The following is a 21,714-nucleotide window of genomic DNA, read 5'->3' as shown; positions in this document are numbered from 1 at the left end:
GGTGAGGGGCTCCGAGCTCAGGAGGGTGGCTGGCCCAGCCCTCTTGCATGCTCACTCCTCCCGTCCGCCCCTTTGAGGACAGGAGGACGGGGTGGGGGCCGAGGCCCCGCCCCCCTGCAGATGGAGCATCTGGGATCCAGGGTTTTGGACCCGCTGCTGTCAGCCGTGTGACCCGCCAGGGTGAGTGGGCTTCAGAGACAGGGGGGCTCCCCTGCAGCCCAGAGCCCGCCCGCCTCCCTCGAGGTCACTGCAGCCGGGCTGGCCTCTCTCAGTCTGGGTCCCCGTTATTGAGAAGAAAAAGCAGCAGTGAGGGCGTGGGTGCTTGTTCCCTTCAGAAAATGTCACCAGGTGTGCATGTTTTGTCTGTAAGTCTGTGACCAGACACGGGGCCACAGGGGGGCTGGGCCCGAGGCCACCTGGGCAGGTGTCCAACAGGTGGATGGAGCAGGTGGGGGGCACAACACAGAGCCCTCCTCCTCCTGGACCTTGCTCGGCACGCTGGCCTCTGTCACAGGAGACGCAGGGTCCTGCTTGCGACAGGTCTCCAAGAGGTCACCACCTCCAGGCGCAGAGCCAAGTGAGGCCCTGGGCTGGGGGAGGCCCCGATGGCCCTGCTCCGGCCCTTCCCACCTTCGTCTCTTGTCCTTCCGGGGAAGGTACCTGCCTCCCGGGATGGCGGGGCCCTGACATGGACGCCCCGCTGGACACCAGGCGCACGACCGTCCACCAGCAGCAAGAACCTCGGGCTGGGTCCTGCCTCCCTCCCTGGGTCTCGGCAGCGGGGCCCCTTGGGCGGGGTTGCCACCTTGGTGCCCATGGCCTCCAGTTGACGTGAGAATAGCCCCCAGGCCGAGGGCTGATGCAGTACAGGCGGGGAGCCCTGGGCCCCGGGGCTCAGATCAGCATGAAGCCCTGTGTGTCCTTTAGTCAAACCCGAGCTCACCCTGCAATTTTACGTATAGGCCCCTCTACCAGGGCGCTGGGACCAGGGCTCTGTGCCCCCACCCCTGCTCTGCGCAGAGGGCCTGCTAGTTGGTAGGAGGCCTGTGTCTAGCACCCGGGCTCACTGGGTGGGGGGCGTGGATACAGCAGGGAGAGGGTGTGGGGTCTGGGTACAGTCGGCCTCAGGCAGGGTGTGTCCAGGTTTTCGAACAGCAGTCGGGGTGCGGGAGTGTCCCCAGGGCCACGGCGACCCAGCCCCGAAGCCGCGGCGCAACCGGCAGGCGCCACCTCTCCTAGGCTCCCGAGATCTCTGCATCCCAGCGCTGGACCCTGAGCCCGTGAGGGATGGTCTGCCCAGGCCTCTCCCCTGGTGCTGGTGACCCTGGGGCCCCGCGGCGGGCAGACACATCAGCCAGCCCTCCTTCGTCTTCAAGGGGTGTCTCCCCGGGTGCGTGTCTGAACCCCCCCTTTTAGGAGGACAGCGGTCCTCTGGGCTGTGGGTCCCCAACGCCAGAGGCCTTGTTCTCACTGATGACACCGGTAAAGAGCCTGCCTCCAGATGAGATCAAGGTCGCACTGAGGTGCTGGAGGCAGGATTCAACATCTCAGCTTGGGGACAGAACTCCGCTGGGGGCCATGGGATTGTGGGGCCAGAAGGCTGACTTCTCACCGAAGGAGACGGGACGGGGCGATAATTCTCCCCCAGCGGATGCGCCACGTCCTGCCACTTTCCGCGGAGGAGTGGAAACGTCAACCGTGACGGCAGTTCCCGCTCCCTAGTGATGTCGGGGGCACCTTCCGTGGGGCTCCCTGGCTCCTGGGATGGGGCTTCCCCAGGAGAGGCCACCGAGGGCCAGGTCTGCAGGCTGCTTGGGCCTCACTCCCCGCCAGGGGGCCCTGGTTGAAACACTCCGCTCCATGGGGTTAGGGTTGTGCTGTGCCCTCTCCTCTCTAGGGACAACTCCTCTGTCCCGGTGGCCCTCCTGAAGTGTCCACCTTGTGGCTGAGAGCTGGGCCTGCCACCCGAGGCCTGGCTGGTGGGGGGCTGTCCAGTGCCCACCCCGGGGAGGAGCCCTGCATTTGCTGGTTGCCTCTGGCCTGGCTTTGCCCTGGGTGCAGGGGCCACAGGGCAGAGGAAAGTCTTTAGGGGCTGGGATGTGCCTTGTGGCCTGGTCCCCAGGTGCTCACGCCCCTGACTTTCTCTGAAGGCCGAGATCACATGGCCGGAACCCTGGACAGCTCTCAGACAGAGCCTGGGAGTGCTGCCTGACTGCAGTCTCGCACCCTGGAGAGAGGGCAGGGCCGGGTTCCCAGGAGACCAGTGGGCCCCGAGCTGGGGATGGACATACACTCTTGGCTGCAGACTGGACAGGGGTGCTCCGGGGATCCGGGTCTCCACTGCCAGGCGTGGGGGGGTGGGGCCTCTGAGCCCATCCAGGTGCCAGGAGAGATCACCTCCCCAGGGCACGGATTTAGGGCTTAGAGGAGCCAGTAAGGGTCCAAGTGCCATGTCCATGTGAACACGTCTCCGGAGTGCCAGCGATGAGGATGACGCAGCCCGTCCTAGGGAAGCAGTGGGCCCCTGGGGAGCTGGGTGCCCAGCGGGACCCTTCTCACCTCGCTGGGGGTGGGTAGGGTCTAGGGCCCCAGGGCCACCGAGCTGCAGATCCCCCATGGAGAGCAGGTGGGCTGGGGCTCTGGGCCCGGCTGTGTGGCTGGAGCAGGCACCCCACTTCTCCAGGCCTCGTTTCCTGCAGCAGGACTGGGGGAGCCTCACAGCCCTGAGGACACTGGGGTTTGGGCAGCTCTGATTCTCTTCCAGCGGAGCCCTGGGGCCCCGGTTTTGCGGGAATACCCCCCCACGCCCCGGGAGGTGAATTCTGCCATGTTTCTGCTTTTTGTGTCTGTGTAAAGGGGCAGCAGTCTTGTTAAGAAAACTTCAGTGCCTAAATTAGATGTAATGAGACCCTCAGTTGCCAGAGGTGTGGGCAGAGCTAGGGCCACAGAGCCAGTGGCTGGCTGACAACGCCTGGCTGGCTGCACGTCTGTTACCCTCGAAGCAGAACCCTGCTGGCTGTTTTGGCCCTGGTGCTGCCCTGAGTGCCACCCTCTGCAGGTGGAGGGGCCGAGGCAGAGGGCAAGGTTCCTGGTCCTGGCGCCAGGTGGGGCCCCTGCTCTAGGCGTGACCTTCAGGGGGTCAGACTTTCCTGGGCCCCAGATAGGGTTTCTTACCGTTTGTCCGATCGCGTCGAGGCTTGGTTCATCTCGCTGTTGGCGATAAAGTTTCTGATTTCAGAGAAATAGGAGTCTTCCTTCTCGTCTAAAAGTGCGTGGTTGTCCGACTCGGAGGTGGGGGAGGAGGCGCTGGTCCCCAGGTGGTTGGTGAGGACCCCCGAATGCTGGCTCACTGCGGGGAGCCGGGCATCAGGGCCGGGCTTCCCTCCGCTGCACCCGGCCCTCTGGCCAGCACGAGGGGCCTCTGAGGGGACCCCCTTCTTAGGGAGACCCAAGAGTAGGAGATTCTCCCTGATGAACTGGCTCTCCCCTCCCCTCCCCCCCCTCGCCTCCCCTCCCCACTCCTCCCCCTCTCCCCACTTGTCCCCTCCCCTCCCCCTCCTCCCCACCCCCCTCCTCCCCACCCCTTGTCTCCTCTCCTGCGCCCTCCTCTCCTCACTCCTTTCCCCCCTCCCCTCCCCGCCCCTCCCTGCCCCCACCTCACATCTCCACCCATCTTCCGAGTCCCCCCCTCCCCTGCTGTCCAAGGGGCTGGCCCCCACCTGGTGCGTGCTCGTGCTCGTGCTTCTTGAGGTGTCTGTCCAGGTTGGTCTGCTGCCCGAAGCAGCGGTTGCACAGGTGGCATTTGAAAGGCTTCTCCTTGTTGTGGATGTTGCGGACGTGCCGCTGGAGGTTGGAGGAGATGCTGAAGGAGCGGTCGCAGTACTTACACCTGGAAGACACGGGCCTCAGAGCAGCCCCGCCCCCGCCTTGCGGAGACCCTGCCCACGCGCGTCCCCGCGGCCGCTGGATGGCAGCCTGGAACGCGGATGTGGTCCCGGCCCAGGTGCCCCTGGGAGCAGGTGCCCCCAGCCCCGACCACCCCCCCACCGCCCCGCCCCAGGGGCGAATCGCGTTGGACTGTGTGCCCAGATGGCGGGACCCTCGGGGGATGTGCCCCTGGGTGGGCAGCACTGGGACCCTCCAGCGACTCCCAGCATCTCTCGCCCTCTCTGCGTCTGGGTGCTCCCAGCACCAAGGCTCGCGGAGGCGCCTGGCCGTCCCGCCGGAGGACGTTGTGCTCCCTGCGGCCTCAAGGGGGCAGCCGAGCACCAGGAAAGATGCTCTGGACCGGTTTCACGGGAAGGAGGGGCCGAACCCGCCGCCTGCAGCTTTCCTCCCACCCTGGCATGGGGAGGGCGAGCAGAGCTGGCCCGGTCCCTCTCTTAGTGGGTCCTGGGGTGGACCCCATCTCCCTTGGGGCCTCAGCCTGCCAATCCACTAACGGGGCCGGGGGGCTGCCCCCGACACTCCCTAAGCATCCGCCACTGCCCTGAGGTGATGGGGGCTCCCTGCCGCGCCTGCTGTACACAGACGCCTTTGATGGAGAGTACTGCCAGTCTGTGTGCTTTTCATCTCTGTGCCCCTCTGAAAGGGCCCCAGCGGCCAGGCTGCACCTTGCACTTGGGAAATTAGAAAAAAGACGCTCTTTCCTCCAGATGCTTCGGTTGCATCTATCAGAATATCTATGTCCCGACATGCTCAGCTTAGTAGAGCAAAGCGTTACTGCCTGGAAGCGGCTGCGGGAACTCAAGTGGGCACTGCCGAGCTTCGCACGTAGAGGCTTGGAGGGCAGGGAGAGGGAGGCTGGGTCCCCCAGATCACACAGGGAACCCAGAGTGAGGGCCGGAGAAAAGAGGGGAGGGGAGTGGGGGCGGGAGGGGGGAAGAGGGGGAGGGAGAGAGGGAGATTGAGGACCCACAGCCCCAGCTCTGCAGGTATCCCTGTCTCCTCCTGGTAGCAGGAGGCCAGGCCAAGGCTGGACCACTGACCGCCAGTGCTCCCACCCGCTCTGAGCATCCAGCTGGGCCACGGCAGAGGAACTCCACTCAGGGGTCTCCAGTTGCACGTGTGTGTGTGTGTCACATACACTTGTAGGTGTGTGTGCACGTGTGTAGGTCACACTTGCAGGCACCTGGTCTCGGCTCTCTGGGGATGCTCGTCTGAGCCCCAGAGGCACAGGTGCACTAAAGCACCATCTACACACTCGCAGGCTGTCTAGGATACAGAGCAACAAGCAGAGAGGTGAGCGCAGCGGGTGGCTGGCTGGTGGAGACAGAGTCCATGCAGCCGGTGCCAGGGCTTGGGAGATTAAAGTTCACCCAGAGAGACTGGCTGGAAGGCGCCAGACCTGTCCTGAGGACCGAGCCTGGCATTCCTACAGGGGCTGGTGGCCGCACTCCAGCACAGTGCGCTGGTCACGCGCACTGGGTCATGTGGATGCAGCCGTGCCTGAGGACACTGGGGAGCCCTCCCACCCAGGGCCAGGCCGGCAGGGGCTGCGTACAAGTGGCCTTCCCACTGCCGGCTGCCCAGCACGAGGCGCCCGCCTGATGTGACATGCAGAGGCCGTTCCTGCCCGGGAGTCTGGTCACCCACCCATGCTCCTGAGGCAGGAAGCCTAAGGCCCCCACTGGCTTCTGGGGCCCCGTGAGCTGAGCTTTCCCTGCTCAAAGGGGCGGCAGCTTGATGCATCTCCGTCCTGGGAAGCCGAGAGGCTCCCCGTTCCTCTCCCCACCCCTAGCCTGAGGGATAACATGGGGGCTGACCCTGGCTTCCTCCAGGTAGAGCCACCTGTCATCCAGACACGAACTCCCCGGGCTCCTCCGGAACCACCCTTGGCTCGGGGCCGGACGGCTGGACTAGTGGAGCTGCCTCTGGGCTGCTGGGGATGTCCCTGGAACATCAGGCCTTGGTCACAGCCAGTCCTTCCACAGCCTCGAGACATTCGTGACCTGGACCCATGTCCTGCAAGCCTGCACTGGGAGGCATGGCTGCCGTGTCTTTCTGAGCCCACAGGGATGGAGGCGTCCAGCCAGCAAGGACACCTGGGGACCCCCTGAGCCGGCACCCCTCTCTCCACGCTCCAGAAAAGAGGACACTGACCTCCCAGCCTGTCCTGTCTGGCCACCCACTCCCCGCTCTGCCCCCGACACGCCCTAGAAGTTACAGAAATTCCGCTTGCCCCTGGGGTGCCAGGGTGGCCTGTGGGGCAAATGCTTGCGTTTCCTTGGAAATGCAGGGACTTTTTACAAGCCAGGCTGGCAGCCGTGCAGAATCACCCAGCAGTGGGACTGCGACATGGCAAACAGGTCAGGGTTGGGCGCTCGGTCACAGAGCTGAGCTCCCCTCCAACCTCTGCGGGGTGGGCGGCCCAGAGAGGGTGGCCACACGTTTAACGTGGTCACCCATCCTGATGCTGGCCCCCTCCTGGTTCTAATCGAAATAAATGGTCCGGAGAAGCGCATTTGAAATTTAGGGCATTGGGGAGCCCAGGGCTGCGAGGGAGCAGGGCTCCCCCCGGCAGCTGGGATTTGCGTTGTAACTAAGCTGACAAGTGGCTAGTGAAATTTATGGCCGTGCTGTATAAAATAACACACCAGCGGCTGCACCAGGAGTGGGAGGCCGCGGGCCGGCCAGCCACGGCGGAGGGCCTGGAGGGGCCCTTGCTGTGACCGCGTCTGCCACTGCCCCGGGAAAGCCAGCCGCTCTGGAGACACAGCACTGTGTGGGGAGGGTGAAATGGCCCCTGGGGGGTGGCAGTGTCCTCCCCAGGCCCCAGCGGGACCCCAGCCGCCGTCACAGGGAGAGGCACTCTTGGTGGTTGTAAAGGCTGGGGAAGGGGAGGAGAGAGTCTGAAACCCAGCCCTAGAGGGAACAAAGAGAGGACGTGTGTGGGTCACCTGTGGCCCCATGGAGATGGTGACAGGACCTTGCTGGGCGCTTTGGCTTCGCTCAGTCAGCAGGACAGGGAGCCAGGGGGGAAACGCACGGCAGAGCATCCTTAACGCCGAATCCCGGGTCCCGCCAGGAGCCCCCGGCCAGCCCGAGAGAGCGCATCAGAGTGGACGCACCCACCCCCGGGCAGCGGCCGGAGGAGCCCTGGAGCCCGGCTGCCAGGACAGAGGAAGGGAGCAGCCCGCCTCGCTCCTCGGCTGGTGTTTACATCTCTACCCAAATCGCCACAAATTCCACACACTGCAGCTGGAAGAACTCAGCTCCACCCAATCTCTCTGCCAGGGCATTGCCCCCCACCCTGCCCCGGGCAGGGGTGTGACCGCCCCTCCAGCAAAAGTGCTCGCCACGCTAAAGGGTCTGCCCTGCTCGCGCTGGGGCTTGAGACACATCCTGAGTGGCTGTGGGTGCGCCGAGGCCAGGACTTAAGAGGAAGAGTGGCCCACGGGGAGCCCTGCTCCCTCCTGTGTGCAAGCGGCCCGCACCAGCCGGCCTCTCCGGGCACCCACGCGTGGGCACCAGGCAGGCGGCAGGTGGTTTTCATCAGCGTGGCTGGCGTGCCCTGGCCTGTGCCAGCACCGGGCTCCTGTGTGCAAGGACCTGCACCTTCTCCTTCTCCAACTCAAGGCTTCTCAATTCCCCCAGGGGCCCAGAAACCCCAGTGACGTCAAGGCAAAGTCACAGGCCCCAGACCCCTCATCACGGGGCTGCCTGGAGCCAGGCACAGTCGGGATTGGCAGCGCAAACTTTCAGAGCAATTATGGTTACGCAAGTCGAAATCACAGATTGGAAAGAGCTAAAGAAATCAATGATAATTAAATTCTCCTATAAACACGGCCCCGGACCCCTGGGGCTCTTCACGCAACACTGTCCAGAAGGCAGTTCTCCTTCCAGAAAACACGGCTCATTTTGGGTGAGGGAGCCGGGCCAAGCCAGCCTTTGTGAAACTGTCAGGCAGTTTTTGAGAGCAAAGGGGGCGCTGGGCAGATGGCAGGTCGGTGATGGAGCCGACCCAGCCAGGACCGAGCGCAGTGGCTGCTCTTCCCAGGGTGGGGATACACCCCCGATGTCCGGGGTCAGTCTGCCCACTTAAAACCACGCCAAACGCTCGCTCCCAGCGGCTGCTGTTCGCCAGATGCGCCTCAGAATGTTGACCTGGCCTTGGGCCAGCGTTTCCCCATCTGCCTCATGGTCACCAACTCCTGGGACTCTCAGCCCCCTGCCCCGGGAGGGGTGCCTGAGAGCCGGGCACCACCCTTGCTCTCCTGCCTAATGGGCCAGAGACTGAGGGAAGGGCCAGAATGGTCAGCTCGTGCAGCCGTGAGCTCGGACCCGGGTGGGTCAGGGTGTTTCTGAGCCTTGGGCTCCCCATCTCTGAATTGGGGCAAAGCCCCCACTACAGCTGGAAGGTGACATGCAGTGACCCCCCCCCCCCGCCCCCACGCCTGCAGGCAGAGCCCAGGCCCTGAGGAGCGAGCGGGGGCACATGAGGTTTCTATCCGGGACCTAGCAAACTCCCAGGATGCCCCAAGCCTGGGCGGGACCTGGATTTGCACGGAGCCTTTTCCTCTGAGGCCCACCCAGTGTGAGGCACTCGCCCCGTGCCCTGCCCGGGGTGATGTGAGCAGTGCCCCATGGCCGATGGCGGCGGTGAGGTGCAGGGAGCTGGGCTGGGGGCAGGGGCGCGGAGCTGAGGTTCCTCCCACCCAGACACCTCCCGCCCGGCTTCCTGCTCCAGTCCACACCCCGTGGCAGGTGGGAGGCTGCTCCCGAGCACCCTCCCGAGGTCATCAAGCAGGAACCTTCCAGAAGCCTCATGTTCACAACACCGCAGGGTGTGGGATGGCTGTGGGGCCAGGAGGGAGGGGCCCACGGAGTGACCTGGCCCCACCCGTGGGTGGGGAGGGAGGGTTGGCCCGCACCTGCTGCTCCCACCAAAGCTGGGGGCCCCTACCTGTACGGCTGCTCCCCGGTGTGTGTCCTTAGGTGTCTCGTGAGGTTTGCTGATCGCGGGAAAATCTTGCCACAGTACCTGGGGGGCGGGGGGGCTGGGTCAGGGGCCCAGGCACATTCGGGGCAGGTCTCTCCCGTCCCGGGGGCAGGTGGCCCGTCCCTCCGCAGCCCAGGCCCAGCTGAGCTCCACACAGGAACTGGGGGGGACATGCACCACTGGGCAGAGCAGGTCCTCAGCCGGAGCCCAGCCCAGGCCACGCTGGCAGGGACCGGCCTGCACAGGCCTGTGCGGCAGGGGCTGACCTGTCTCTCCCGGTGCTGGGCTTGCCCCCCCCCCCCAGGGCTGTGGTTAAACACTGACCAGCGCCCTCAGCTTCCCGCCTTCCAAATTCTGACCGGCGGCCAAGGTTGCGGGTTCCGCGCTCACAGGAGCACAGCGCGGTGTGGGGCCCATGCCCATTTTCAGGGAATGACCGCGAGGGGACCCGGGCCATGGGTGGCCACCGCACTGCACCCTGCCTGAGACTCAGAGCTTTTTCCTGGAAGTGCAGGTTCACAGGCCACTGCGACCTGCGGCCCCCTCCCTGGGTCTCACCTGCACGTGTAGCGCTCCTTGCCCTTCCTGAGGATGGGGTCCGAGAGCGTCGGGGGTGGGGACCGGAAGTTGAAGGGGTGGTGGGGGAGGGGCTGCAGGGAGCCGCCTGAGTCCGCCTTCAGGGCCGCGAAGCTCTCCAGCTTCTCCGTCATGGTCTCGATGGCTGACACCTGTTGGCAGAGCGGGAGGGTGGCAGGGCGCCCCCGGGCCGCCCCGTCTCCGGACCAGGGTGGCCCCGCCCCTCGGGCACGTGGGGGTCCTGGATATCTATCTGAGCGGGTCACGGGCCCGCCAGGACGAGGAGGGCGTCCCTGGAACCCGTGGTCTCCGGCTTCTTGGCCGCTGGGCTGCATTCTTGCACTGTCTGCGGCCAGGTCCAGGCGGGGCAGCCGCCGCCGGCCCCAGCAGCCAGCCTCAGCCGGGGTGAGATGACACGGGCCACGGACACTGGCAATGACACGGCCGCTTGCTGTGAAGCAAGCTGGCAAGGCCCTGCTCGAGCCCCGGCCAGCACTCCTGGGCGGCCTCTTTGGGTTAAAGACAGGTTTCCATCTAATTTTTTTCCTTCGGGTACGAAGATGATCACCTGAGATTCGGGTGAAAACATGGCTCAAGAGCCAGAGGCACTACTGCCACCTAGTGGCGGCAGGTCATAATTGCAAACAAAGTGCTAGAAAGAACTTCAACCGCCTACAACGAGATCCTGCTAAACAGCTGTTTGAAATGACAAAGCCAACGTGACATGGCAAGGACACGGTGACGTGGACAAGAGGGGCTGCCTCTCTGCTCCTTGGAGATGCCAAGGGCTTGCCTGGCGAGGAGCAGGGAGCCACCTTTCCCTGGCGTTGGTCATTTCCCCCTGGTGGACAGGGTTCTTATCAGAATCCCAGGCTGCACCTGCCTCGAGGCCTTGGGGCTTGGGCCCGGGAGAGGGGAGGGGGCTGTACAGGCTTTGGGGCACTTCTCCCCTATCCCAGAGGGCCCACTGTGAGCTAGACTCGGGGGAGACCAGAAAAGAAGCAGCTTCTATTATGCCTAAAGGCCCTCAGGGTTGAGGCTGGTGGGGGGGGGGGGGGAGCTGGTTAAAATAAAACCCCAGAAAAGGGTTAACTAATAGAGAACGGGGTCCACCCTAATGGCCGAGGCCCCCTTGTCCCTGGGCTGCTGCCTGAGCCCTGGCCAGCTCTGCCCAGTTGCAGGGCTTCGGACCTCGCCATTCCATGGGGCGGGCACGTTCCCCTCTCAGATGCACACTTCCAGCTGTGGGCAGCCCGACCCATCCCCAGGGAAGGACAGATGGACTTGCCCTGCCCCTCAGCTGCTGTCCAGCTTCTCACTGGCCACTCCAGGGCCTGGCGGGTGGGACCTGGGTACACAGACTGCTGCCCATCTGCCTAGGGTCTCGGTTTGAGCTGCAGCCTTGGGGTGTCCTGGCACTCTCCACCATGCCAAGCCCCAGAGGTGGGGAGGGGCAGTGGCCTGGCAGGACCGCCTCGCCCTGCACCCCAGGGGCTGCACACCTGGATATCGGGCCTCAGAAATGAAAGGCCCTGGCAACCTCTCACCAGGCAGCTGACCAGCAGAGGCTGACAACTCTGTGTAGTGACGTCCGGACTCTGCAGGGGCCACGGGTTCTTCTGTCAGAGTGATGGCCTGACCGCAGACTCTTTAACAATCAGGTGACGCACTGGTGGTCTCTCCTTCCCCCACCCCTGGCTCTGGGCCCACAGGTGGGCAGTGACCGTGGCAGCGGGGGGCGGGGGGGATTGGGCGGCAAGGACAATGGGCAGCCACCCCCCCTGCCAAGCCCGTCTTCCTCAGGCCTGGGTGGGTCCGACCTGCCTGGCCAGCTCCGACTGTTCCAATATTCCCGGGGGAGCTCCCACAAGCTCCCACACAAACACAAACACAGGATGTGCCTGGCTGGCCAGCCCGCTTTTTCCAGCCGGTCCCAAGGAAATCGGGGGAAGTTCTTAACCAAACTCTGAGGCCCCAGCAAGACAATGGGGGGCACTAAGTTTAGCTGTGAACCCAGGCAGGGCACAGGTTCCACAGCCCGGGGGCCTGTCCTGGGCGGGAAATGCAGGGGAACAATGGCCGGGCTGGAGTCTGGGTTCAGGCTCGTCCCACAGCTCAGCCCTGGACCCCGGGCTGGGGCAGGGGAGGCCTGAGGCTCTGGGACGGGCTGAGCCCCAAGCGGCAGGGAGAGGTGGGCACCTGGTCAGGGAACTGGGGGGCACAGGACCGCCTGCAGACCTGGCACGGGCTGTGGCCACTGCCTGAACTTGGGGGTTCTCTTACCCAGACCCCGAATCTAGTCTTGGCAGGTGGCCTCACCGCCCCCCATGTCCCTGGGGGGGGGGGCGCTTCCCTGCCCACCCCTCTCTGGGACCCTCTGCCCTCGACACCCACCCTCAGGCCCTTAAACACCCAAGACCCTTGTACCGGGAGGACCCGTGGTGTCCGCACCCCCTGCTCTCTCTTGTCCAGTCCTTCTGCATTCAGAGTTCTTGGATGCCCTCCATCTGAGATGCCCGCCCCCTATAGAGGGACCCCTGAGGGCCAGGTCCTTGCTGGCCTCCGAGAGGCCCACAGGGCTGCTGCCCCACTGAGGGCCCTCCTCCGCCTCCCCTCCTGGCCCTTCTCAGCCCCACTTGCCCAGCCTCACCAGGACCCGTGGGTCTGAGGGGACGGGACGCGCAGGTGCACTTGCGGTGTGTGGCTTGGCCTCGGGGCTGCCGCCGGGACCTTACCTGGGGGTGGAAGAGCAGCGGGGCCGGCCGCAGGTACTTCTCCTTGAGGACGCCGACGGGGTCGGTCACCTTCCGCTTCTCCACCCTGCTGGACAGCAGCACAGAGGGTTACGGACCCCACCGAGCCGCCCAGTGCTGGGCAAGGTGGGGGGTGGGGGGACAGTGGCTCCGGCCCCTCTGGGTGCCCACCTCTGCCCCATCGGTCAGGAGGTGGCAGCCTCACCGCGGTGGCCCAGCTTCCATGCCCCCAGCCCCACACTGGCACCACGTCCCACACGCCTGCCCGCCCGAGCCTCCCGGCCCACTGCCTACAGAGTACATGCTCCTCATAGCGCACCCAGGTCTGGACCCCTCCGTGTCTCCTCAGTGGCCCCCCTCCACTGCAGGCCCCCCAGGCAAGTGGCGAACACCTGTACCTGAAGGCCCCCCTGCCCCAGCCTCTACACCTGGGCCCCAGCCCTGGGAGGACTCAGGCCTGCTGGGGTCCCGGGCTCCCCCGCAGCATGGCGTGGAGCAGACGGCGGCTATTGCCTGCACACCCACTTCCCCGTCGCTCCCAGCCCCTGGCATGGGCGCTCTGCCCGGCTGGGTGGGTAAGCGTGAGTGACCAGAAGGTTTCTGGCCCTGGGGAAGCCAGCTGGGCAGAGTCTACTTAAAAGCTCAAGAGAGCTGCTGGTGATGACAATTCCAGAACATTCCCCAAATGAGGGGACCGCTGTCTGGCATACATGGAGGAGGCAGCTGGCAGCATCCAGCGGCGCCTCCCCTCACTCCCCTCACCATTTCCTGATCAGCCTGCCTCAGTCTCCCCACGGGAGTCGAGATCTACAAAGCACGGTTTGGGAACCTGGCCACTGCGTGCAGGCCATCACACAGCCACGGTGGACCTGCTGCCTTGTCTGACCCGGGCCTTGTCCAGCAGGCCTTGTCCCTGTCCGTCTTATGCTCAGCTCTGTCCCCAGGGGCCCGGCGGGGGCTTCGAGTGAAGCAGGATGGGGGTGGCTCCAAGGAGACAACAGGGCCTTGCAGGTGCAGCCTATGGAGTGTAGGTGGTCACAGGTGATGCCACCAAGCCAGGTCGGGGAAGGAGGGAGCTTCAGGGCACACTGAGGTGGGGGAGACCTCTATTCTAACTGGGGGCCCCTGGGCCTTTGGATGGCCACGTTCACCCCAGACACCTAGGAGCCGCTGTCAGCAGATGCCGAGCCTCCAGCCCACTTTCTCGAACTCTCCATGGGTGGTATTTTTTCAAAGCAACACCCAGGGGGCCATTTTCATGTTTCCTGTGATGACGATGCCAGGACCTGGCAGGAAACAGGACCAACTGCAGACAGAGGCCGGCCAGGGCCCCGAGTGAGCCTGGCCGGTGGGGACCAGAGGGGGTGCCAGGCAGAGTGGGAGCTGGCCCACCCCCCTCACTGGCAGCTCTGCCTCAGGCTGACAGCACTTCCTCCACGTGTGCCTCTAGCAGAGGGGGCCTCACTGTGTGTTCCTCTCCAGGGAACAGCAGGCACACAAGCCCTCAAGGTGGCCACGTGCTCCCATGCTCCCTAAACACGTGCATGTGTGTGCACAGGGCCCGTCTCACACTCAGCCCTGGGCTTCTACCACTGGCTATGTCACCAGGCCTACCAGCACCTCCAGGCCTCCCGCCCGGGCCCACCCACTGCACAGGCCCCTCTCCCCTGGGACATGAGTTGGGGGTGGGGGTCAGATCCCTCTTACCTTACAAGCCCACCTGGTCACAGACTGCCCACCTGGGCACAGACTGCCCACCTGGTCAAAGCCTGCCCCCTTGGTCACAGCCTGCCCTCCTGGTCAAAGCCTGCCCTTCTTGTCACAGACTGCCCACCTGCTCAAAGCTGCCCACCTGGTCAAAGCTGCCCACCTGCTCAAAGACTGCCCCCCTGGTCACAGCCCGCCCACCTGGTCACAAACTGCGCACCTGGTCACAGCCTGCCCACCTGCTCAAAGACTGCCCACCTGGTCCCAGCCCACCCACCTGGTCCCAGCCTGCCCTCCTGGTCAAAGCCTGTCCGTCTTGTCACAGACTGCCCACCTTGTCAAAGCTGCCCACCTGATTAAAGTCTGACCACCTGCTCAAAGATTGCCCACCTGGTCCCAGCCCGCCCACCTGGTCCCAGCCTGCCCTCCTGGTCAAAGCCTGCCCATCTTGTCACAGACTGCCCACCTGGTCCCAGACTGCCCTCCTGGTCAAAGCCTGCCCGCCTGGTCACAGCCCACCTACCTGGTCAAAGCTGCCCACCTGACTACAGCCTGCCCCCCTGGTCAAAGCCTGCCCATCTTGTCACAGACTGCCCACCTGGGCACAGACTGCCCACCTGGTCAAAGCCTGCCCCCTTGGTCACAGCCTGCCCTCCTGGTCAAAGCCTGCCCTTCTTGTCACAGACTGCCCATCTGCTCAAAGCCTGCCCACGTGATCACAGTCTGCCCACTTGGTCACAGCCCGCCCACCTGGTCCCAGCCTGCCCCCCTGGTCAAAGCCTGCCCATCTTGTCACAGACTGCCCACCTGCTCAAAGACTGCCCACCTGGTCCCAGCCAGCCCACCTGGTCCCAGCCTAGCCTCCTGGTCAAAGCCTGTCCGTCTTGTCACAGACTGCCCACCTGGTCAAAGCTGCCCGCCTGATTACAGTCTGACCACCTGCTCAAATACCGCCCACCTGGTCCCAGCCCGCCCAACAACTGGGAAGGGGACTCAGTGCCCCCCCCCTCAAGGAGGATACCAGAGAGATGGGACGCTGGTTTTTTGCAAACTCCTAAACTTTCTCCTTCCTTCCTCCTTCTCCTCCCTCTGGGGACCAATGGCTTCTCCTCTGGTGTCCCCTGAGCCACCAGAAACTCTGGCTGTGGTTCTGGGGAGGGGTGGGGGCCGCAGAGCGGCCCCAGGGAGGCAGAGACGCCTGAGCAGAGGGAAGAGCTGGGGTCCGTGTGCTGTGGGAGGCAGAGTGGGCCCAGACGGCAGCCGGAGACGCCAGTGGGTGGGCCTCAGGGGCGGAGTTTAGGGCGAGCCCAGGAGGGGCTCCAGGGACGGAGGCGGGGTGTCCCGTGGCTGTCAGTGAGAGGGAGCCGCTGTGCCCAGGTGACTCTGCCTGGCCTCCCAACCTGGGCCTGGCCAGGGGCTCCCCTAGGAAAGGGCCAAGCCAGGCGTGGACCCTCAGAGCTGAGGCGCCTCCTGAAGCCGCAAAAGCAGAGACGAAGCTGGGGGAGCCAGTGAGCGTGCCCTCCCGCCGAGGACCGCCTGCTGCCCGCTGCCCGCTGGGCGGTGGCCCCTGCGGGGACGCAGGTGAGGGCGGGGCATGTTAATACCTGTAGATGGGGTCCATGAAGAAGGGTGACGGCTTGGCATAGTGCAGAGAGGGCTGCTGCGGCAGCTGCGCTGGGCATGGCTTGGGCAGCCCCTGGCCGGCGCCCAGCCTGCGCTCGCCATAGACGTGGTTCTGGCGGGGCTCCCGGCCCCCTCCGCCCTGGCTGGCCCGCGCGCGGCTGCCGATGCTCAGGTCCAGCGGCTGCTCCTCGCCCGGCGCCAGGGTGGGCGGTGCCTTGGGTGCGGGCGGGACGGGCTTGGCCTCTTTGGGTTTGGTGGTGAGGTCGAAGGGGGACTCAGCACTGGGGCCGCCCGCCTTGAGGGCGTCGCGGGGAGACCTGGGCTCGGCCTTGACCAGCAGATTGTGGGCGAGGCTGCGGTCCGTGAAGGGGTAGAGGGAGTGGGGGAAGCTGGGCAGGAGCTGGAGGGGCAGCACGGAGTGGTAGGGCAGCGCGCCCAGCTTCCGCTCCCGCATGCCCACGAGGCCAGGCCCGAAGTACTTCTCGGCGATGGAGGCGATGGCCTTGATGGAGTCACCCGCGGCGCCCGAGGCCGTCAGCAGCTGCTCCTCGGGCGGCGGGAGGAAGTGTTGCGAGTAGAAGACGGGCACCTCACCCACGCTGTTCGGGGCGCCGGGGGGCACCATGCCGCCTGCAAGCTCAGGCTTGCCCTCGGCCGCCTTGGCCTTGGCCTTGGCCTTGTCGCGATCGCTGTCCACGTCGCTGTCCAGGTCGGAGCCCGTGCCTGTGGTCGTGTCCAGGTCGGTCCCCGTCGTGGTGTTGATGTCCTCGAAGTCGCTGCCGTCCGACAGGTCGCTACCCCGGGGCCTGAGCTTAGCCGCGGCGTAGGCATCGTCCCGGCGGCTCTCCGGTTTCTCCTCGGGCCCCGCGGCTGCCGCAGTCCCCTGGCTGCTGTTGCCCACGGCAGAGACGAGGGGCAGGGCCGGGTTCCCCAGGGGGCTGGGGAGCTTGGCGTCCTGCGTGTGGTTCAGAGGGCTCTTGAGCAGCGGCGTGGGAGGTAGCAGAGGCGGCCGGGGGTACAGGGACGGGGGGAAGATGCCCGGGAAGCCAGGCGTGAGCGCGGGGAAGGCGGGGGGCGCCGCCGAGAAGGGCAGGCTGCCCGGGTGCGGCCGGGAGGGGAAGTACTCGTTGAAGCCCAGGCCGGCATGGTTGAGGCTGGCGGGGGGCTTGGCCTTGTCCAGCATGGGGCTGGGGGTCAGGGGCAGGCCCGGGGCGAAGAGGCCGCCCGGCGGGTAATGGTTCTTGCCCTCGCAGAAGCGCCGGTGCTTGTTGAGGGACGAGGTAGTGCTGAACATCTGTCCGCAGTCCTTGCACTTGATCTGCGTGCGGCAGTCGGCGTGCATCCGCTTGTGCCGGCACAGGTTGGAGAACTGCGTGTAGGACTTGTGGCAGACCTCACCTGCAACGTCAGCAAAGCAAAGACGGCGGCTGTGAACGGACGGGGACCCTGCGGCGCCTGGCCTGGGCCCCGCGGCGCTTCTGGCCCCCAGGACGGGGCAGGCTGTGCGGTTGGGTGTGCGCACGTGGGGGGTCAGCATGCGTGCCCTGTGGGCGTCCATGTGCTCACGCGTGCACGCTTGTCTGTGGCACATGTGCGCACATACATGTAACACACATGTACCACACACGTGCATGTTGTACACGCGGGCCCCTGGGCCGCGCATGTGTGCACGAGCATGTGCACCTCTACTACACATGCGTGTGTGCCCTGCCCTGGACTGGCCTTCAGTGACCAGCAAGGATTGGCAAGGACACCCTTCCCTGGCATCGCCGGGCCGACCTGGCAGGTCTCACCCTTCTCTGTTGCAAAGTGGGGTGTGGCTCTCTGGGCCCTCCTAGCCCCCACAACTTGGTCAGGTGGGGCCACGGTTTTCCGAAAGCGCTCCCAGAGCTGGGTAAAGCCACGGCGCTTGGCCACGTCTGTGGCTGCACCAGGCTGCCCGGGACTCTGTCCTCTTCCTGCGGCGGCACCAGCAGGGCCAAGGAGAAACGCCTACCCCCAGCGTAGGTCTCCCCCTTCCAGGGTCTCAAAGGCTCTCAGTTTCCCTCCGCTTTCTGTCCTGGGCCCTGCGACCTGCGTCCAGGAAGGGGAGGCCTCAGGTGTGACCAGCCGCGTGGGCGTCTTAGTCTCAGGGTCTGGGCTTTGCACGCGTGGCTCCTGGCTCTGTGGGGACAGCCCGACCGTGGAGGAGCAAGGGGAGCCCCAGGCAGGGCCACGTTCGAGAAACCCGAACCCTCCCCAAACCGGGATGAGGAGGAGCGCCAGGCCCTGGCTGACAGGCCGCCTCTGCTCCTCACGGGAGAGGGTCGTGGGGCCGGAGCCCAACGCCAGGACCCAGAGGCCCGGGGACCCGGCCTCAGCCACTGCCCAAAGGCCTGCGAGTTGAGCGGTGGCAAATCGCCAGCTTTTCTTTCTCCTGTTTTTCTAACCAGCAAGGGAGGGACACACATGGACACACACACAGAGATGCACACGCATATGGATACACACACACACACACACACACACACGCACAGACACACATATGCACACAGAACACACACACGTGTGCACACACGCACGCACACACACACACACTGTGTTTCTCTTTGCAGGACAATTTGCTTCCTCAATGCGGCCCCAGCAGAAACAGTGATTTCAGCGCGTTTCTTGCTCACTGCAAACCCTGCATGGCCCGATGTCATGCTCTTCTAGCAGGAGCTCTGGCCCCGAGACCACGGCCGGCCTTAATCACAGTATCTATTTATATTAACAGCTCTGCCTTCCCGGTTGTCTGGCCAGACGTTTCCAGGCTGAGGAGCAGAGCACTGCCTCATTTCTATCCCACCTGCCCTTTGGGGCAGCAGCAGATGCCGAGGTGCCGCTGCACAGAGGGTCCATGAACGCCGGTGAGCCCCCGGCCGGCCCTGGGAAAGCAAGGCCGCGCCCCAGCTCGGGGCTTCTGGCCAGATAGGGAAGCTCTGCTGCACCCCTGGCCCCCCGCAGGGCTCTGCAATACCCTGTCCCCAGAGCGGGGCTCTGCTTCCATCCCGAGCTTGGAAACTGGCCTCGAGCAGGCTCCCATCGACGGCAGCTCCCAGGAGGGGAGCTTTGCAGCTTCCCTTCTGAGCCTGACACCCTCTACTGAGGGCCAGAGGATGCTCTGTGATGGGCAGAAGGATATGCAAAAGGCGGGTTTTAACGTCCAGTGTCTACAGTTTGCATTGCAGTCTCAGACGTGCAGTCTGGCCAAGTTTGGGGTTTTCTCCTTGGCTTTACCCCTTCAGCCAAAAGCCAAGGCCTGGAGTCCCTGTTGTGGCTCAGTGGTTAACGAATCAGACTAGGAACCACAAGGTTGAGGGTTCGATCCCTGACCTTGCTCAGTGGGTTAAAGATCCGGCGTTGCCGTGAGCTGTGGTGTAGGTTGCAGACGCGGCTCGGATCCCGAGTTGCTGTGGCTCTAGCGTAGGCCGGCAGCTACAGCTCCGATTGGACCCCTAGCCTGGGAATCTCCATATGCCGTGGAGCGGCCTAAGAAATGGCAAAAAGACAAAAAGACAAAAAAAAAAAAAAAAAAAAAAAAAAAAAAAAAAAAGCCAAGGTCCAAGGTGAGTAATGGGGCAGAGACAAGAGGCAGGAAGCTGCCGAGAGCCACAGGGCCCACCCAGACTGCCCTGGGCTCCTCCTATCCACACGGGGAGTCTGGGCAGGCAGTGGAGACAGTGGTCTCGGACCCTTCCTGATGAGCTGAGGTTCCCAGAATTTACTCATTAGCACAGTCCAACAAGACCGCTAACGCGCGTGCCTGCCCAGAAAAGCAGTGACTTGGGAGCCTGTGTGCAATTTCCTTTCTAAGCTTCCTGACAAGCTCCAACCTCCTACACCTGGCACGCCTCCCGCAGGGGGACTTGCTAGCCGCTCATCCTGGAGACAGGACCAGCACCTCCAGTCACCAAGTCCTGGCCCCCAGCCCCTACTCCTACCCAGCTCGTCCCCCCCTCGGCCCCTCCCAGACGCTCCTTCCAGGGCCTGCAGGTGAAGGAGATGCTGGGAGAAGAGGGGGTGACACCAGGAAGGTGCTCGGTTACACCAAGCAGAGCTCTCTCCCTTGCGCCCTGGCTGACCGGGTAGGTTGGGGTCTGGTCATCTCTAGTAGGACAGCTGGAAGCTTGGGCTCAGGGCAGTGGGCAGGAGGGGCGCACAGCCCTGGCTACTTGACAGAGGCCCGACCAGCCAGTCAGCATGGCCTCCTCGGGGCAGGGGTCCAGCACCTGTACAACCCCCCATGCTGGTGACATACCCAGACCCTTGTCCAAGCTCCCAGAGTGACCCCTGCTGACATTGGTGCGATGGAATCTGAGATATCCCAGGCCACCCAGCCTGGGGTCCGGGGCCGGGCCACTTGAGCTGAAATCTGGGCTCGGCAGCTTGGCCTCGAGGGCCTGGTCACTTAACCTGGCCAAGCCTGTGCCCTTCTCTGCCAGTTTCCTTCAGCTGGACATGGTGTGGCCCCTGCTCCACGAGATTGTAAAGGATGCTCTGAGATCGTGTGTGTGTGGACAATGACTCAGCACAACCGCGTGTGGCTGACCCCGCGCAGTGCTGGTACGAAGGATGACGCAGCACAATCCCCTGGGCACGACCACTCAGCTGCTGTGTTGGTGTGACTGGGGACTGGGCACCATCTGTGTGAACAACGGCTCCGCGCACGCCGGTGTGAACGAGGACTCTGCAGATCTGTGTAAATGCAGACAGCAGTGAGGTGACGGAAACGGTGACTCAGCACAATGTCAGGCCGGGAGGAACCTTCCATTCCTTCCACACTCTGAGAGTCTGGGTCATGGCCCTGCATTGGCCCTCTGGGTCCCTCCGTCCTGACCCCTGTGACCCCTGATCCCGGTCCTATGACTCCGCCCCCCCAACCCCAACCTCAAGGCTTCTGTGTTCACAGGCCCGTCTCCTCCACCTCCTCTGCAGGCAGTGCCCCCGCCGCTCCCCTGCCTCCTCCAGCTTTCTGCTAGAACGCCTCTCGTCCAACGGACCGGTTGGCCTCTGCACAGAGACAGGGCCAGCACCCACCTGGGCACTTGGAAAGTCTCCTGACCCTGCCCCCAACCCCGACCCCAGGTGATGTGTCTGCCACGTGTGCCCTTGTTATTTGTATGGCTTGGCCTCTGTCTCCTCTACCAGCAGGTAGGTGCCACGAGGACAGGCGTCCGGTGCTGCCTGGAACAGTGCGGGTGCACAGCCCGGGCTCCCTAAAGGCTGTTGGGGGACATCAGCAGAATCGTCTCACCTCCTGGGACTCAGGGTGGACCATGCGAGTGGGGAGAGAGGAAGTGGGGGGGGGGGCGGTGGGCTCAGGCTCCTTCTGCGGGACTCCGGATTTCCTCACCGCCTCTGCCCTCCCCCCGCCGCTGGAGGGTAAGTGAGAGCAGGCCCGGGAGGGCAGGGGAGGGAGGCTGGAGCAGGAGGAGACGAGCCCCAGGACAGGAGGGTTTGCGGGAGTAAAGTGATGACACACAGCAGCACCCGGGCCGGGCTTCTCCCGGCCGAGGCGCCCGCCGCCGCTGCCGCCGCCGCCGCCACCACGTGCTTTCTGGACAGACGGGTCCCGTGCGTGGGGAAGGGCCTGGGCACTTCAGGCCTTGGCCTGGCCTTCAGAGCACCCGCCTCAGGGCCCGGCTGGGGTCCACTCACATATGAAAGGTTTGACGGTGCTGTGGATGTGCTTGTGCTGCTTGAGGCCTGAGGACGTGGCAAAGGTCTTGCCGCAGTCGGGGCAGGCGTGCGCCCGGGCGCCCACGTGCTGGGAGCGGATGTGCCGCTGCAGATTGCTGGGGTCCGTGAAGACCTGGGGGCAGACCCTCGTGTCACACCCCCACCTGCTCCCCAGGGCCCGGCTCTGGTCCCCCATGGGGTCTCGCGGCCCTCGCCCCCACGCGGAGCCTGGCAGAGGGGTCTCTGCGGGAGCGGAGACCCCTGTGCAGCCCCAGGAGAGCGGTCAGGCCGCCCTGACTCTTTCTTTAGCAGTGATTCCCAGGAGGACCGTGGCCAGGAGGGTGCGGGCGGCGGGAGCTCAGCAAGCTTCTTCAGCCGCAGTGCTCTGCCACCTGGCGGCCGGTCCTTTCCAGC

The 21,714-nt window shown here is 64.7% G+C and overlaps 1 protein-coding gene across 11 annotated transcripts in view; it reads right to left on the bottom strand.

The window, feature by feature from the left end:
- The window catches only part of PRDM16 (PR/SET domain 16), a 307,527-nt gene that overhangs the window by 5,164 nt on the left and 280,649 nt on the right, over positions 1–21,714 (bottom strand). For 7 of the 11 annotated variants that reach the window (XM_021095209.2, XM_084962608.1, XM_084962613.1 and 4 more), the window contains 7 exons: positions 21,280–21,433; positions 15,582–16,998; positions 12,253–12,340; positions 9,500–9,669; positions 8,906–8,983; positions 3,720–3,889; positions 3,175–3,349 (listed from right to left, as the gene is read on the bottom strand). In XM_021095209.2, the coding sequence (XP_020950868.2) occupies positions 3,175–3,349; positions 3,720–3,889; positions 8,906–8,983; positions 9,500–9,669; positions 12,253–12,340; positions 15,582–16,998; positions 21,280–21,433 (2,252 nt within the window). The remainder of the gene's footprint in view (positions 1–3,174; positions 3,350–3,719; positions 3,890–8,905; positions 8,984–9,499; positions 9,670–12,252; positions 12,341–15,581; positions 16,999–21,279; positions 21,434–21,714) is intronic. The other 4 variants (XM_084962606.1, XM_084962609.1, XM_084962615.1 and 1 more) reach the window with 1 other exon arrangement.

The sequence above is a fragment of the Sus scrofa genome, chromosome 6 (genome assembly GCF_054392235.1).
Source record: "Sus scrofa isolate SSC_HxYL_T2T_F1_AM1 chromosome 6, Sscrofa_HxYL_maternal_Yorkshire_Landrace_v2.0, whole genome shotgun sequence".
Taxonomy (NCBI): Eukaryota; Metazoa; Chordata; class Mammalia; order Artiodactyla; family Suidae; genus Sus; species Sus scrofa.
This window is presented reverse-complemented; position numbering and strand designations above follow the sequence as displayed.